At 41.2% G+C, this 17,024-nt stretch overlaps 1 protein-coding gene and 1 pseudogene across 1 annotated transcript; both read right to left on the bottom strand.

The window, feature by feature from the left end:
* Positions 1-2,807: 2,807 nt before the first annotated feature.
* On the bottom strand, positions 2,808-2,963 carry LOC120867020 (annotated as a pseudogene).
* A 6,305-nt stretch (positions 2,964-9,268) lies between these two features.
* LOC120867019 (60S ribosomal protein L5-like) lies at positions 9,269-10,283 on the bottom strand. The gene has a single exon (XM_040245130.1). It carries the CDS (start codon positions 10,220-10,222, stop codon positions 9,329-9,331), a length of 894 nt encoding a protein of 297 aa, XP_040101064.1. The 5' UTR covers positions 10,223-10,283; the 3' UTR covers positions 9,269-9,328.
* Between the last annotated feature and the right edge of the window lie 6,741 nt (positions 10,284-17,024).

Genomic DNA, 17,024 nt, shown 5'->3' with positions numbered 1-17,024 from the left:
ACCATTGTAAATCAACTATACTTCAACAAAATTAATTTTTTAAAATATTAAGTCAGGCTATAATGAACATGAAAGCCACTCACAGTGTCTGGTAGCCTGTGGGTACTCACAGGTGTTAGCTGTATTCGAGTTGAGCAACTCTATGCAGGAGGCGGAAATGACACCCTGCTCCTGTACTCTTGCCTGGAGAATCCCATGGAGGGAGGAGCCTGGTAGGCTACAGTCCATGGGGTCTCAAAGAGTCGGACACGACTGAGCGACTTCACTTTCATGCAGGAGGCTGAGCCAGGTGCTGTGAGGTGCACAAGAAGCCTGAGGTAGGAACTTTTCGGCCAAAGAGCTTAGAGTCCAGTTGGAGAAACAGGACAGACGCATAAAAGATTTTAAAACAAAACAGAAAAACTGTCAGCATCGTACATTTCAAAGACTGGAAAGGAGCAGCCTCCACCAAGGGCGGGGCCGCTGAAGGGGGCTCCCTGAAGACATGTAAGGGAGACCTTGAGGGACCTAGTCAAGTAGAGAAGGAAGTGGGATGGCCTGCCTCCCAGATGGAGGAGAGCAGAGTAAGGTGAGGGACAGGCGAGCAGTGAGCGGAAGTAAGTGTTTCCTGAGCATCTGCTCCATGTCAGTTGCCACGCCAGGATCTAATCTTGCTGGATTCTCACAGCAACTTGTGAGGTACTCATCTGTCTCGTTTCATAAATGAGAAATGCTGAGAATCAACAATAACCTCACGTGCTAATGGTCACCCTTAGTATATGGAAGAATCAACACTCAAAGTCAGAACCCTGACCACAAAATCCACACAAAGGGATAAAAGTTAGAAAATATCAAGGAACTTCCCTGGTGGTCCAGTGGCTACGACTCCACTCTCCCAATGCAGGGGGCCTGGTCAGAGAACTAAAGATCTTGCATGCCACAACTAAAAAAGATCTGGCATGCTCCAACTAAGACCTTGTGCAGCCAAATAAATTATTTTATTTTTAATTTTTTGAAAAAGAATCAAAGGTTGGTGTATGTATGAGGGAGACAGAGTCTTGAGCAAGGGCGGGGGTGGGGGGTGTTGCATTCCAGGTAAAACTGAAAGCCCCCAGGCCCTAAGGAAGAAACCTAAGATCATGTGAGGGAGCCTTGTGAAGGCAAGAGGGTGTCAAGATGAGGTTGGAGAAGCAGAACAACCCTGCCATCACACCCTTGTATATCACATTCAGAACTGGAGCTTGATCCTAACTTAAGGAGAAGCCAGTTTAAGCAGCGGAGTTATATGATTCAGCTGATTTCTCAGAAAGTTCATTCTGGGATGTTGTATGGAACAGGGCTAAAGTGGCCAGGATGGAGCAAATTGCAATTGTCTTAGAAGGCTGGTGATGATTTGGATGGGGCTGGATGTGTGCCTTCCCTGGAGGAGGGCATGACAGCCCATTGCACCATTCCTGCATGGAGAATCCCCACGGACAGAGGAGCTGGGTGGGCCGCAGTCCATGGGGTTGCACAGAATCAGAAACAAGCGAATCGACTTAGCACGAAAGCACACAGAAGTGTTTCTTAGGAGTAGCAGTGTGAGGTCAGTCTTGATGACGAATTGGCTATGAGAAGGGGAAGAAGAACATGTCGTCAAGGTTGACAGGAAATGTCATCTCTGAGATGGAAGAAGACTGAAGGAGGAGGAGATTTGGGGCAGCAGGGGATAGATTGGGGTTTACGGCAATGTGGGCCAAGAGAAGGTTATAAATGTCAATTTACTTTGAGACTGTTCAATCCTGTTATGAAAGATAAGTGTGTAGTATGTAAAACATGAGTGAAATATCTTAAGATGTTTTAAGGATAGATAATTAGCTACTAAGCAAAATGTTTTTTAGAGGGATGTAGACGTCATCATTAGCACATACTTAAACAGCAAGTAAAATGTGTGTGTGTACGTGTGAAATGTAGATAGGAATTAGTTCATATGCATTTATTCTTTCTTTGAATTACTAGACTATAAGAACCTGAGGGCAGAACCATGTCCCTTTAGAGTATCAGTTTTTTAGACTTTTGAAAACCATAACCTGGACTTCCCTGACAGTCCAGTAGTTAAGTCTCCATGCTTCCATTGCAGAGGGTGGGCTCAATCCCTGGTTGGAGAACTAAGATACCACATGCTGCATGGCAAGGCAAAAAATAAATAAAATGGATAAACAAAAGCTGTAACCCACAGCAAGAAATATATCTTATGTATGTCCCAGGTAACATATATTTATAAAAATATATAAGTGCATTGGGCTTCCCTGGTGGCTCAGACAGTAAAAATATATAAGTGCATCAAAAGTTTTTCAAGGCAATATGTACTTACTCTTCCTATTGGTTATGCACTATTTGATTCTCTTCTATTTTTTTCCCCAACAAAAGATCTCACATATTTATTACTGAGCCAAAGTGCTAGTGCAGAAATACTAACACAAAGAGAAAGATCATTTTCCCAATAAAACATGTCCAGCTGTTCAGAAAGTAGTGATGTTCTCAGAGTAATATGGTAAGATCTAAGTGACCTTGTGTGTGTGCTCAGACACTCGGTCGTGTCCAACTCTTTGCAGGCCTATGGACTGTAGCCCACCAGGCTCCTCTGTCCATGGGATTTCCCAGGCAAGAATACTAGAGTGGGTTCCCATGTCCTCCTCCAGGGGATCTTCCCAACCCAGGGATCAAACCCACATCTCTTACCTCTCCTGCATAGGCAGGCAGATTCTTTACCACTAGTGCCACCTGGGAAGCCCCAAGTGACCTTGACACAAGCATAAATATGTGTGCCACCTCACGTGCAAGGCTTCTTAGAGACACAGCGTGGTTCTTCTCCAATGTCTTCCCTTGGAGTTGTACCTGATTCTGTTACCAGTTTTGATTCCAATTCATTGGGGAAAGCGACGATTCTGCTTTTATTTCTTGGCCAGGAATCACTTGATCCTGAACGTCTTGTGAGAAGACATGGTGAGGAGCAAATTCAACCACACATAGGATGGCAAGGAAGAGAGGAAGAAGCAGGTAGGAGGACATGTGTAGAACCTCTTCTTTTTCAGTGCTGAATACACCTCTAACTGATTCTACAACTCACTAATGGGTTGTATCTTGCAGTTTGGGAAACTGCCAACAAGTGTGTGGGGCTTCCCTCGTGGCTCAGTGGTAAAGAATCCACCTGCCAGTGCAGGAGATGAAGGTTTGATCCCTGGGTTGGGAAGATTCCCTGGAGAAGGAAATGACAACCCACCCCAGTATTCTTGCCTGGGAAATCCTAGGGTCAGAGGAGTCTGGCAGGCTATATAGTCCATGGGGTCGAAAAAGAGTCAGATGCAAATTAGCAACTGAACAGTAACAAGTGTGTCAAAAGAATGAAAAGCTGAGTCTGAACCCTACTTCAGCCGTTTGCTGTATGACCTTAGGCAAATTACTTTGTCCTTCTGGGCTTCATTTTTCTGACCTGGAAAATAAGAAAATTGCACTTAATGATTTTTTATCTTCCTTCCAGTATTAAGGTCTTTTAGCTCATTACTACTCCCAATACTACACACATACTCCCATCCACCAAATACACTCATACATAGCCCCCAGGATTGGGTTCCTGTTATTATTGACAGAGTATGTCACCTAGGAGGCCAGTATGATGAAGGGTTATCTAATAAAAATAGTTATTGAAATTAGTGTTTATCTAAAATCTCCATGAAGGAAAAATCTTATAGCCATTTTACAAATTGTCAGCACATTTTTTTCTTTTTTTTTGGCCATGCTGCTTCCCTGACTAGGGATTGAATCAATGCTCTCTGCAATGGAAGTGTGATCGGTGTCTTAACCAATGGACCATCAGGGAAGCCTCAAATTGTCAGTGCATTTGACCAAATTTGGTCATTATCATTACTCATTATCTCTCCAAAGTCTTTATCATGCAGCTAAATAACGACTTAATAATTTACAGCAAATTGTAACCTTTGCTGACAAAGATCCATCTAGTCAAAGCTATGGTTTTTCCAGTAGTCACGTATGGATGTGAGAGTTGGACTATAAAGAAAGCTGAGCGCCGAAGAACTGATGTTTTAGAACTGTAGTATTGGAGAAGTTTCTTGAGAGTCCCTGGGACTGCAAGAAGATCAAACCAGTCAATCCTAAAGGAAATCAGTTGGACGGACTGATGCTGAAGCTGAAATTCTGATACTTTGGCCACCTGATTCGAGCAACTGACTCACTGGAGTCGACCCTGATCCTGGGAAAGACCAAAGGCAGGAGGAGAATAGGATGACAGAGGATGAGATGGTTGGATGGCATCACTGACTCAATGGACATGGGTTTGAGCAAGCTCCAGGATTTGGTGATGGACAGGGAAGCCTGGCGTGCTGCAGTCCATGGGGTGGCACGGCTGAGCCACTAAGCTCTGAGCAGCTGACACGACTGAGCTCTGACACGACTGAGCAACTAAACTGAACTAAACTGTAACCATAATGTCATAAAAAACTTCATCAGGTAAGAAAGATCCTATCATCATAAACCTCCTCTTTGTTTAACAGACAAAATGTACTAGGACCAGGTGTATTGCAGGTCACAAAGGTCACATGGGGTGCTAAGTGGTGTTGCTGCACCATGAACCCACGCCTCCTGCTTTCACATCTGGGGCCTCTGTCTCCTGAGAACACAGACCCAGGACCATACCAGCCCAGAGGTGGGCTGTCTTTCTGCACCTGTGGGGGTGGGGGGCCGGGGCTGTGTGATTAGGATTTGCTGAGGTACTATAACCCTGCCTTGCAATACTCCAAGCCCAGCTGATTGTTGTCCCATTTATTTTTCTTTCCACTTTAAAATGTGAATTTCTTCTGAGGGAAGCCAGTCCACATGTTTCTGATTTGTTTACACTTAATGTCTCCAAATAGTGCTCTCTGACATCCCTGAGCTTCACACCTTTCCTAGAGGATGCCGGATGAGCAGATTGAGAAGAGATGGCACTCCAAACATCCCCTTAGGCTAATGATGTCTCCCAGGCTTGCAGTTGAGGCTTCAGCTGCAGATAGGAGCTCCAGCTCTAGCCAAGGAGACAGCTAAAACAGCTGGGCCAGGGACTTTCTGGTGGTGCAGTGGCTAAGACTGTGCTCCCAATGCAGGGGCCTGAGTTCCAACCCAGGTGAGGGAAGTAGATCCCACATGCCGTAACCAAGGTCCCCCGTGCCACAACCAAGACACAGCACAGCCAAATAAATAGAAAACAAACCAAGCAAACAAAAAACAGCTGGGTCAGCCAGCACGGGACTCCATTCAGAACACAGAATATTATGAAGCAAGGGTGACACTGATCCCTGATAGCTTAGCCAGGGCATGAAGTAAAGTCCTGTATGAGGAAAGGGGCGTTTCTTTGGTACTCCTTGGCTGTCCTAATCATATACCTCAGGAAGCGTGCTTAGATGTTTCCTCTAAGGAAACTTGACTGTAACAGTGGAAGTGAACTAGGATGGGTAGCCATTCCCCGGAAGGAGGGTTGATCTGTGGGGACAACACAGCATGCTAGAAAGTGCTAGATAGTGAGGGGAACCTGACATCCAAGCTTGAATCTGACATTCAGCCCAGGGACTTTAGGGAAGTTACTTTACCTCTGTGGATATACATCATCAGTAAACCCCCACTGCAGATTGTTGTAAGGATTAAAAGAGACAATGTGTATGCTGCTGCTAAGTCACTTCAGTCGTGCCCAATTCTGTGCAACCCCATAGATGGCAGCCCACTAGGCTCCCCAGTCCCTGGGATTCTCCAGGCAAGAACACTGGAGTGGGTTGCCATTTCCTTCTCCAATGCATGAAAGTGAAAAGTGAAAGTGAAGTTGCTCAGTCGTGTCCGACTCTTCCCAACCCCATGGACTGCAGCCTACCAGGCTTCTCTGCCCATGGGATTTCCCAAGCAAGGGTACTGGAGTGGGGTGCCATTGCCTTCTCCGACAACGTGTATGACAGGAGAGTAAATAGGCACTTATATATGGCAGCTAATTGTTTCATATTATCTGAAAGTAAAAGACTGTATGTTTAATTCCCTCTTAATTCTCATTTAAATCATGCTCCGGACAGCCTCCAGGGACCCTGCTGAGTCTAATATGGAAAATTTTATAACAATCAATCAACAAGAATTTAATGAGAATGTGACTGTAAATCCAGGGCTGGATGCTCCGAGGGTGGACTGGAGAAGAGAAAAAAAGTGGGTTTACAAGATTATTAAGGAGTTGCTTGAGAAAAATGTCACAGATGCTTTAGGAAAATCACAAAGCAGTTTAATAGATCAACAGAATCCAAGTTGAGTTTGGGAGGCTGGGGATGAAGAAGCAAGCTGGGCGTATGCAGAGGCATGCTGGAGTAAGGCCTTAATCAGGGAAGTCTTCTCCATGATCCTGAACCTGGGCTTAAATTTTAAGCTTCCTTAATACACAGTAGACAGGAAATCTGAGGTTGTATAATAAAAGATCAATTTTTTTGTGTTAAAAATTTATGGATGGGGGAAGGAGGGAAAACTGCTTAGTAGGGTGGGGTTTCCTTTTAGGGTGATTAAAATGTTTGGGAACTATTTAGAAGTGTTGTTTACTCAACAATGGGAATCTACTAAAAGCCACTGAATTTTTTACTTTAAATTGGTTAATTTTATGTCATATGAATTTCAATTCGATTAAAAACTTATGGAGTTATAACCTAAATGAGAAACGAATTTGAAGAAGAATAGATACATGTGTGTGTATAAATATACATATATATATATATAGCTAAATCACTCTGCTGTACATCTAAAACTAACACAACATTGTTAATCAACTATATTCCAACACAAAATAAATTTTTTAAAACTTGCAGAAATAAAAACTAGTATTTTTAAAGGAGTAGCCCTACCAAAACCCTAGATTTTTTTTTTTTTTTTTTGCCACACCACACAGCTTGTGACATCTTTTTCCCCCTACCAAGGATTGAACCTATGCTCCTGGAAGTGGAAGCCTGGAGACCTAACCACTGGACTGACTGGAAATCCCCTAGAAAATATTTTTAAGCTATAGAAATTAAAACAGTGTGTTATTGGCACAGGAATTAAACAGTAAATAAAACAAGGGAACATAACGGAGTCCAAAGTAGACTCAAATGGCCCCCCTCTCCATGCAATTCTCTACTCAATAATACTGGAGTGAGTTGCCATTTCCTTCTCCAGGGGATCTTCCCAACCCAGGGATCAAAACTGGGTCTCCTATTTTGCAGGCAGATTCTTTACTAATTAAGCCACCAGCGAAGCCTTTTTGGGAAATTAGTATTTGCTAAATAAGACAATAAAAATCAGGGCAGAAAATATGGATTATTCAACTGTTCAATAAATGTTGTTGGGACAAGTGCTAACTATTTGGGAAAAAAATTAAAGCTAGACTCATACCTCACAGTTTATACAAAAATGAATTCCAGATGGATTAAAAGATTAAATGCAGAAGAATGGAAGTATGAGCGTTCTGGAAGGAAAATATGGTAGCACTTTGTATAATCCTGGGGTGTGGGGGTCTCTTTTTATAGGCTTGACATGAAGCCCTGGAACAACAACAACAAAAAGATTGATCAACTTGACCAAACACAAAAAAACACAGAAATGAAGGCAATTTCTGTATGTTCTATATGGCAAAAATTACTATAAACAAGTTTGAAAGACAAATGACAAATTGGAAGAATATTTGCAGCTCATATGATAGGTAACTAATTTCTCTGATATAGAAAGAACTTTTACAAGTTAATAAGAGAAAGCCAATCATTTCTATTGAAATGAGTGTAAGAAAAACTGAATGGTCACGACATATGAGAATATGTTTAACCTTATCAGTAATCACAGAAATAGAAATAAAATCAACGAGGGAAGTACATTTATTGCTGACCAAATTGATGAAGAAAAAAATTATTCCCAGACAATAGATCCTCTCTGCATTTTTGTAAGGATGTAAAATAGTATATAGAACTTTCCTGGAGGGCATTTTGGCTTGTTTATCAGTATATTAAATGAACTTACTCTTCAACCCAGAAATTCCACTATTATGACTTTATCATTGAGTTAATAAGTCAAGTGAACAAAAATAAAATGTGAAAATTGGAGGGAAAACCTAAATGTTAAATCAACAAAAAGCTGACCCATACTACTGGAATACTACGAAGTCATTTAAAAAGACTATGTACCCTGATATAAGTTGTACCATGATATTGGCTGGAAAAAGTAAGCTGCAGAATCATCTTACACATTACAATGGCCTTATTTTTGTAAAAATAAATTAAAAACTGTATATTGCTTGCTTTTTTTTGTATCAAAAGTAAAAAAGTCTGGAAGGATACATACCAAACTATCAACAGTGGATACTCCTGGAAGGGAGTGGGGAGGACCGGGGGAAGAAACTTACCTTGTGTATTTCGGTAGTGTCTCAAAATGTTTTACGTTTATAATCAAACAAATTTGAGGGTTAATTATAAATTATAGAACATTTGTGTAAGGGAATGCTTCAAAGGACTAAAGATCTCTACAGGTAGCTAGATAGAGACATAGGAAGATAGATATCCTTCTAAGTCTACAGATAGAAAGATATCCATAAAATATTGTCTGGTGAAAATGGGATGCATGCTCAGTCATTAAGTCGTATCTGACTCTTTTTGATCGCACGGATTATAGCCCACCAGGCTCCTCTGTCCCTGAGATTTTCCAGGCAAGAATACTGAAGTGGGTTGTCATTTAGATCATAGTGTGTCCCGATCTCTTATATTTTTCGAAGAAACAATGTAGTAACCAAAATCCCCAAAGGGAGGATAAAATTTTTATAAATTCTGAATCTAATGAAACACACGTACACAAAGATGTACATGAATGTGATAGCATATGAACTCGTCTACATAAATTGTGAATTGTAATTTCACAATTGTCAGAACAGATACTAAAAATAAAAATAATCTTTAAGCACCATTTCATGGAGATAGTACCACTACCATTTTCAAATATGTCCCAGTGTTTCTATTTTTGTGATCTGGGGAAGAAAATTAGCATACATGCTTGTGTATGTGTGTGTGTGTATATGTGTACACATATGCATAGAAGAGAAAGATTTACGGCTTTGATGGAATTTCTAGGGATATTTTTCCTTTTTCTTTTTCTTTAACCTATTTGTCTAACTTCTTTACACCAAGCAGGGTTATCTTTGTAAACCAAAAATAAACATTTTTAAGAAAGAAGTGAAAATTAAGGTAAAATGTATATATTTCTTCAGTTTTTTTTTGCTTGTTCAATAAGTTTATTATTGTCTTATTTGAAAAATCTTGATAGAAAATTGTGGTTTGGTTTAACTCTCAGCAGCTCGTTCCTGAGCTCTAAGGAAGCTTGCCTTCTTCTGAGCTACCCGATCTTTCTTCTGGGAAAGTGACATTTGGGGACGGTTCCACCTCTTCTTTTTAACTTCTTTCTTAGGCTTCTTCTCATACATTGGATTCTCTCGTATTGCAGCATGAGCTTTCTTATACATCTCCTCCATCATGTCTGGAGTTATGTTGTTCTTTATGTACTGAGAGAATTGTTTCTTGTAAGCATCTTCATTTTCTTCAATCAGGTAACGCATGTAATCTGCAACGTTCTGCCCCATGATGTGCTTGCGGTGTACCTCAGCACTGAATTCTTTGCTTTCTGGATCATAACCAGGGAATCGTTTGGTACTGTGACGGATAGACAAGCCTCCACTGACAGCTCCCTTTAGGGCCCCAAAAGCTTTATTCCCGGTAGTAGTTCTGGCAAGTCCTGCATCCAAGTAACAGGTGAAGGCATCAGGTTGACCATCAATGCTTTCCACATTGTATTCATCTCCAGTCACCTCGACTTGGCCTTCATAAGTTTTGTCCATACCAAACCTATTAAGAAGCCTGCGGGCCAGCAGCAGGCCAGAACAATATGCCGCAGCATAATTTGTCAGGCCAACCCTCACACCATATTTTGGGAGTTCATGAGCATAAGCTGCACAGACTATCATATCTCCTTCTACATGGGCATAAGCAATCTGAAAAATGATATCTCTGTTCGTTACACGAACAATCATTCTGTATTTAGGTGTGTTGTGCTTATTTTTATCTTGGATTACCAATCGTTTCCAAGCATAGTAGTCAGTTTTGCCCTCTCGCCTTCTTCTGAATTTCACTTGGTATCTCTTGAAGTAGGCCTTGTTCCTGACAACTTTAACAAACCCCATCCTGTGGAACAGAACCCCGACTCCGTGGCTTGCCACAGAGCTGCAGAACCAGCATGGCTTCGGAGGGGTGTTGGGGGGAAAGCTTCAGTTTTTTTAGTAACTTCTCCCAGCATGGGCAATTCCTGAAAATGTTTTCTAATAGTGCACTGGTCAAACAATACATCAAGGTCATGATCCATACAACTCCCTTCTCCCTGCCCAGTGTTTGATATTTCCCTAGAGCCAAAAAAGAAAGCTCAACAAACAAAAATAAATAATCAAGATGGGGGGTATGTGAGGCTGGGCGTACTGGGTAAACAAAAGCAGTTGAACTCTCCAGGCGCAGTTTGATCTTAATATCCAGTGGGGGTGACCTGCAAACCACATCACCACAATCCCCTTAATTCCCTTTGAAGATCATTGAGCAGCGCTCACTAGTACAGAAAATAGCTTCCCACCGGGGCTAATCACTGGGAGCCCTCCTTTCTCCTAAATCAGAACAGATGACCAGACAAAACCACATCATACGTGGGCAAGTCCCATCCAAGTACTGTTTATTTGAGGATTTTATCTGTATGCCAAAACTGCTCCAAAATTGGTGGAATTTACTCCACTCACAAAAATAAAGTTAGTTAGGCATAAAAGTTAGTAAGTAAAATATCAAGATGATCCGTTAAAAAGTGGGGAATTTTCAGGAACAATGGAGAGAGGGAAAGAGAATTTTTTTTAAGGTACATTTTAAAAAAAAATTTAACACTTTTTTAAAATTTAGTATTTATTTGGCTGTGTTGAGTCCTGTTGAGTCTTAGTTGTGGCATGCAGGGTCTTCCTTGCATCTTGCAGCACATCAACTCTAGTTGTGGCACACAGGCTTAGCTGTTTGAGGCAAGTGGGATCTTAGTTCTCTGACCAGGGATTGAACTTGTGTTCCCTGCATTGCAAGACAGATTCTTAACCATTCGACCACTAAGGAAGTCCCTAAGGTAGAAATTTTTTTTACCAGAGTCTTGATTTTTTTTTTTAAGATGGAAAAAAATTTTAAGGTGGAAATCTTTAATACCAGAGTCTTGATTTACTCTACATAATACCAAATAATTGACTTTGAGTTTTAGTTCAAGAGATCATTACTTCTCTTTTCTTCTAGTAACTATAACTAGGCCTTCTAAATCAATCTGTTGTTTTTATATTGTATGCACATGAATTTAGTGGGCAAAAAAGCTCCCCAAAAATATAGTTTGCAGGAAAAATTACTGTCTCAGAGTCATACTTATGTTAGCAATTGCAACTGGCTCTTGTGAGCATTGATGTAAAATCCCCATCATTGATCTGTACCCCATTAAAAAGTATGATCTTCAGCAAATCTTTTTTTTAAATAATTTATTCATTTATCTGGGGCTTCCTAGGCGGTGCTAGTGGTAAAGAATCTGCCTGCCAAAGCAGGAGATGCATGAGACATGGGTTCGATCCCTGTGTCGGGAAGATTCCCTGGAGGAGGTCATGGCAATCCACTCCAATATTCTTGCCTGGAGAATCCCATGGACTGAGAAGCCTGATGGGCTACAGTCCAGAGGGTGGAAAACAGTCAGACACAACTGAAGTGATTTTACACTCACACATTCCCTTACTTATCTTAGGTTCGTGGGCCCTCTCCAGCTGGGGCTAGTTGGGGGCTCCTCTTCACTGCAGTGCACAGGTTTCTCACTGTGGTAGCACCTCCTGGTGTGGAGCATAGGCTCCAGGGAGTACTGGGCTCAGCAATTGCCTCCCAGGGGTTCACTAATTGTGGCTCGCAGGCCCTGGAGCACAGGCTCAGCAGTTGTGGCCCATGGACTTTAGTTGCCTGCAGCATGTGGAAACCTCTTGGATCAGGGACCAAACCCATGTCTTCTGTTTTAGTAGGCAGACTCTTATCCACGGTACCACCAGGGAAGTCCAAACCTTTTTAAAAAAAATTTGTTTTTATTTGTTTATTTGGCTGTACCAAGTCTTAGTTGCAGCTGTGGCATGTGGGATCTAGTTCCCCGATCATAGATCGAATTCAGGCCCCCTGCACTGGGAGCGAAGAGTCATAGTCACTGGACCACCAGTGATTTGGAAGTCCCTCCAGCAAATCTTTAAGGAAACAAAAAACAACCCGTGGAATATTTCATTCTTAACCACGTTGTCTCCACGTACAAAGTCTTTACTTTCCATCCTTATTCCACACCCAGTTTCATGCAGCCTCAAAGCTATGCCATCTTTTTTCAGGAGTGGAGAAATTGCAGAAAGGGCTGCTAAAACACTTATTTCACAGCACAGTTATTATGAGTTAGTTAAGTTTCTGGTTATATAGTTACCATGACTACTGTGAGAATGGCCATGATCTCTCCCTCTTACTTGAAAGGTTGCGGGAAGCCAGGCTTGTCTGTCTTTAAGATGCAGAAGCTAAGAAGTATGGGGTTTTATTTCCAACTAGGAATCCTGCAAAACTGAAGTGAAATCTGTGGTGGGATCAAAGTCATAATTATCTCAACTATTAGGTGAGCAATGTCCATCAGGATATTTCCTAGTTTTTCATCCTTAGACCAGAAGAGGTAAAATTGCATAATGGTTAGCCTTTTGTATATGATGATAGTGTTTAGTGCAATAGACGCTTGTTTTCTAAAAGTGTAGACAGACTTGCATTTCTATGTCCACATTCTCTCATCTACTAACACTTTGAATATATTTGAAAAACAGCTGGCTGGCATTACGAGGACACATTGTGGTTGAAGAGCAGTGACGTTAAGGGAAAGTTCTAGTCCTCTCAGCCAAATGAACACTGAAGAATATCCATCGTTTGAAATCAAGCAGACTTTTGCTGAGAAGATTGTTCTAAGAGCAAGAAGGATACAGTCACTAGCAAATCATGCTGATTTCATTGTCATGGAAAGCATTGGGAGGCTGGAGGTCAAAGTTCTGGTCCTGGGACTGTTGTTAACAGCTCTGTGGTCATGGACAAAGCAAATCACCTCTCTGAGTCTTGGAATAAAAGGAGAATAATATCTTTTCTGATCTCAAAATTCCCTGTCCAAAGCTCTGGGAAGCATTGTTCTCAGCTGAGGTCGTATTTACTGTAATAATAGGATGGTGAAATTCTTCTTGATCTGGCTAACAGGGAGCAAAAATAACAGCAATCAAATACATCCCATCTGTAGAGAAAATGGAACTCTTTTATCTGTTTGTGGGGATGTAAGTTGGTGCAGCCACTATGGAAAACAGTATGGCAGTTTCTCAGAAAACTAAAAAAAGAACTACCATATGATCCAGCAATCCCACTCCTGAGCATATATCCAGGGGGAAAAAAATGTACCCCTATGTTCATAGCAGCACTACTCACAATAGTCAAGTTGTGGGAAGAACCCAAATGTCCATCAATAGATGAATGGATAAAGAGGATGTGGTGCATATGTACAATGGAATATTTCTCAGCCATAAAAGAGAACAAAATAATGCCATTTGCAGCAACATGGATGGACCTAGAGATCATCACACTAAGGAAAGTAAAAAACAGAAAGAGAAAAACAAATACCGTATGACATCATTTATATGTGAAATCTAAAATATTACCCAGGGACTTCCCTGGCGGTCCAGTGGTTAAGACTCCATGCTTCCACTGCAGAGGGCACAGGTTCCATCCCTGGGCAGGGAACTTAGATCCTGCACGCTATCAGTGTGGCTAATAAATAAATAAATAATAAAGAAAATAAATAAACAAAATATGACACAAATGAACTTATCTATGATACAGAAACAGACTTTTGGTTGTGGGAGAATGGTAGGGATGGATTGGGAATTTGAGGTTAATAGATGCAAACTTTTGCATATAGAATGAACAAAAAATAAAGTCCGACTATATAGCATGGGGAACTATATTCAATATCCTGGGATAAACCATAATGGAAAGGGATCTACATGATGCTAAAACATCTAGATAAAAGATGAAATTGTATGCAAATGAAATATTTGGTACCATGTATGTTTTAAAATTTTGGTTTCAAAAACTTAAATTTTATATCTTAAAACAAGAAAAAAGTACTGTGAATTTCCTGGTGGTCTAGTGATTAAGGTTCCGGGCTTTCCCTCCCGTGGCCCAGATTCAACTTCTGTCTGGTTAGGGAACTGAGATCTTGCAATCCTTGAGGCACAGTCAAATAAACAAATACATTTCAAAAAATAACAACAAAAAACTGTACTAATGTAGTCCCATCTGACCCACATTTTACTGATCACTTCCAAAAAGATAGCAGCACTCTGCTTCATCAGTTCAGTTCAGTAGTTTTCTGCGACTCCAGGGATTGCAGCACGCCAGGCCTCCCTGTCCATCACTGACTCCTGGAGTTTACTCAAACTCATGTCCATTGAGTCAGTGATGCCATCCAGCCATCTCATCCTCTGTCATCCGCTTCTCCTCCCGCCTTCAATCTTTCCCAGCATCAGAGTCTTTTCAAATGAGTCAGTTCTTTGCATCAGGTGACCAAAGTATTGGAGTTTCAGCTTCAACATCAGTCCTTCCAATGAATATTCAGGACTGATTTCCTTTAGAGGAAAACTACGCTACATAGTAGGAAATTATCTCAGGGATCGATGATGATGATTACATGAATAGATAATTATGAGATTATTAAGAGGCTTAACTACAGACCTAGAATTAAAAACAAAGTGACTGTGATCTTGTAAACATCCCTTTCTCCAGGAGGCAATCTTTGTGGGAAACATGAGTTTTGTCTTTTGGGTTTTTTTTTGTCCCCCTCCACCCCACACCCACCACACATGTGGGATTTTACCCTGACCAAGGATCAAATGCATGTCCCTGCTGCAGAAGCGTGGCGTCTTAACCACTATACCACCAGTTCAGTTCAGTTCAGTCGCTCAGTCGTGTCTGACTCTTTGCGACCCCATGAATAGCAGCATGCCAGGCCTCCCTATCCATCACCAACTCCTGGAGTTCACTCAAACTCCCGTCCATTGAGTCGGTGATGCCATCCAGCCATCTCATCCTCTGTCATCCCCTTCTCCTCCTGCCCCCAATCCCTCCCAGCATCAGTCTTTTCCAATGAGTCAACTCTTTGCATGAGGTGGCCAAAGTACTGGAGTTTCCCCTTTAGCATCATTCCTTCCAAAGAACACCCAGGGCTGATCTCCTTCAGAATGGACTGGGTTGGATTTTCTTGCAGTCCAAGGGACTGAAGTTCAAATAAACGTGAGCTCTAGAGGCAGCTCTGGTACCACTCACTCTGTGATTTGGACTTTTCACCCATACATTTGCTGCTGGAGAAGACTCTTGAGAGTCCCCTGGACTGCAAGGAGATCAAACCAGTCAATTCTAAGGGAAATCAACCCTGAATATTCATTGGAAGGACTGATGCTGAAGCTGAAGCTCCAGCATTTTGGCCACCTGATGTGAAGAGCCAACTTATTGGAAAAGACCCTGATGTTGGGAAAGTTTGAAGTAGAAGGGGACGACAGAGGATGAGGGTTGGATGGCATCACTGAGTCAATGGACATGAATTTGTGCAAGCTCCAGGAGTTGGTGATGGACGGAGAAGCCTGGTGTGCTGCAGTCCATGGGGTGGCAAAGAGTTGGACATGACTGAGTGACTGAACAACCTGTACATTTGAGGATATAGTGAAATGATCTTCAAGGGCCCTTACAGATCTAAAATTCTGTGATTCTATGGTTCTAGTAACTTGAATTGTTCTATATTCTAATTTTATGAAAAATAAAAATTGTTAAAAAAGCTTTCAAGAAGTAATTTTAATTATATATTCTTAACTCTCCCCAATCTTATCTATAACTCCAGTGTTATACAATGATTATAAGAATTTGGAATCTATTCTGAAGGCATTATAAGAGGGCAAACCAAAACCTTATTTTATGGTTATTGTAATTCCATTGTTGGGCATTCTAATTGCATAAATATTTGCTAATGCATAAATGGTATATAACTATTTCCATTTAACTACCATATGGAAAATAAGTGTAATACTCCATTACCTACTCACTCTGATTAAATGAATCTCTCCTGGGGAATTCAACAAGTTTTTATTTCTGGCAGTTCATTAACATTACTAAATCTTTGAATGACAAGGACAGAGATTATTGTTTCTAGGTTAAAGAGGGTGATGTGGAGTCAGGATAACTCAAGAGTTGGAAGGAAGTTTAAAGGTTATCTAACTAGACCCTTTATTTTACAGATGAGAAAAGTGAAACCAAGAAAAGGTAAAAGCCAGAAATTTGGTGATCATCTTGGACAAGAGCTGGAATAAAACACTAGACTAGGAACTTCCCTGGTGATCTGGTAGTTATGAATCCACTTTTCGAGGCAGGGGATGTGGGTTCCATCCTTTGTCAGGGAACTAACATCCCACATGTTGTGGAGCAACTAAGTCCAAGTGCCACAACTAAAGAATCCATGCACCACAACAAAAGATCCCAAGTCCCACACCTAAGACGAGACACAGTCAGATAAATAATAAATAAATAAATAAAATTAACTAGACCACTTGATCCCCCAGCTTATTTTCCAACAGAAACCTTTGATAGATTTCCCTCTGGTGCCCAATATTTAAGATGAGTTAGATAAGAAAAGCCAGGTTTTTTAAGGGTTCATCTCACACACTAGTAAAGTAATGCTCAAAATTCTCCAAGCCAGGCTTCAGCAATATGTGAACATGAACTCCCAGATGTTCAAACTGGTTTTAGAAAAGGCAGAGGAACCAGAGATCAAATTGCCAACATCCGCTGGATCATTGAAAAAGCAGGAGAGTTCCAGAAAAACATCTATTTCTGCTTTATTGACTA

The sequence above is a fragment of the Oryx dammah genome, unplaced genomic scaffold (genome assembly GCF_014754425.2).
Source record: "Oryx dammah isolate SB20612 unplaced genomic scaffold, SCBI_Odam_1.1 HiC_scaffold_8, whole genome shotgun sequence".
Taxonomy (NCBI): Eukaryota; Metazoa; Chordata; class Mammalia; order Artiodactyla; family Bovidae; genus Oryx; species Oryx dammah.
This window is presented reverse-complemented; position numbering and strand designations above follow the sequence as displayed.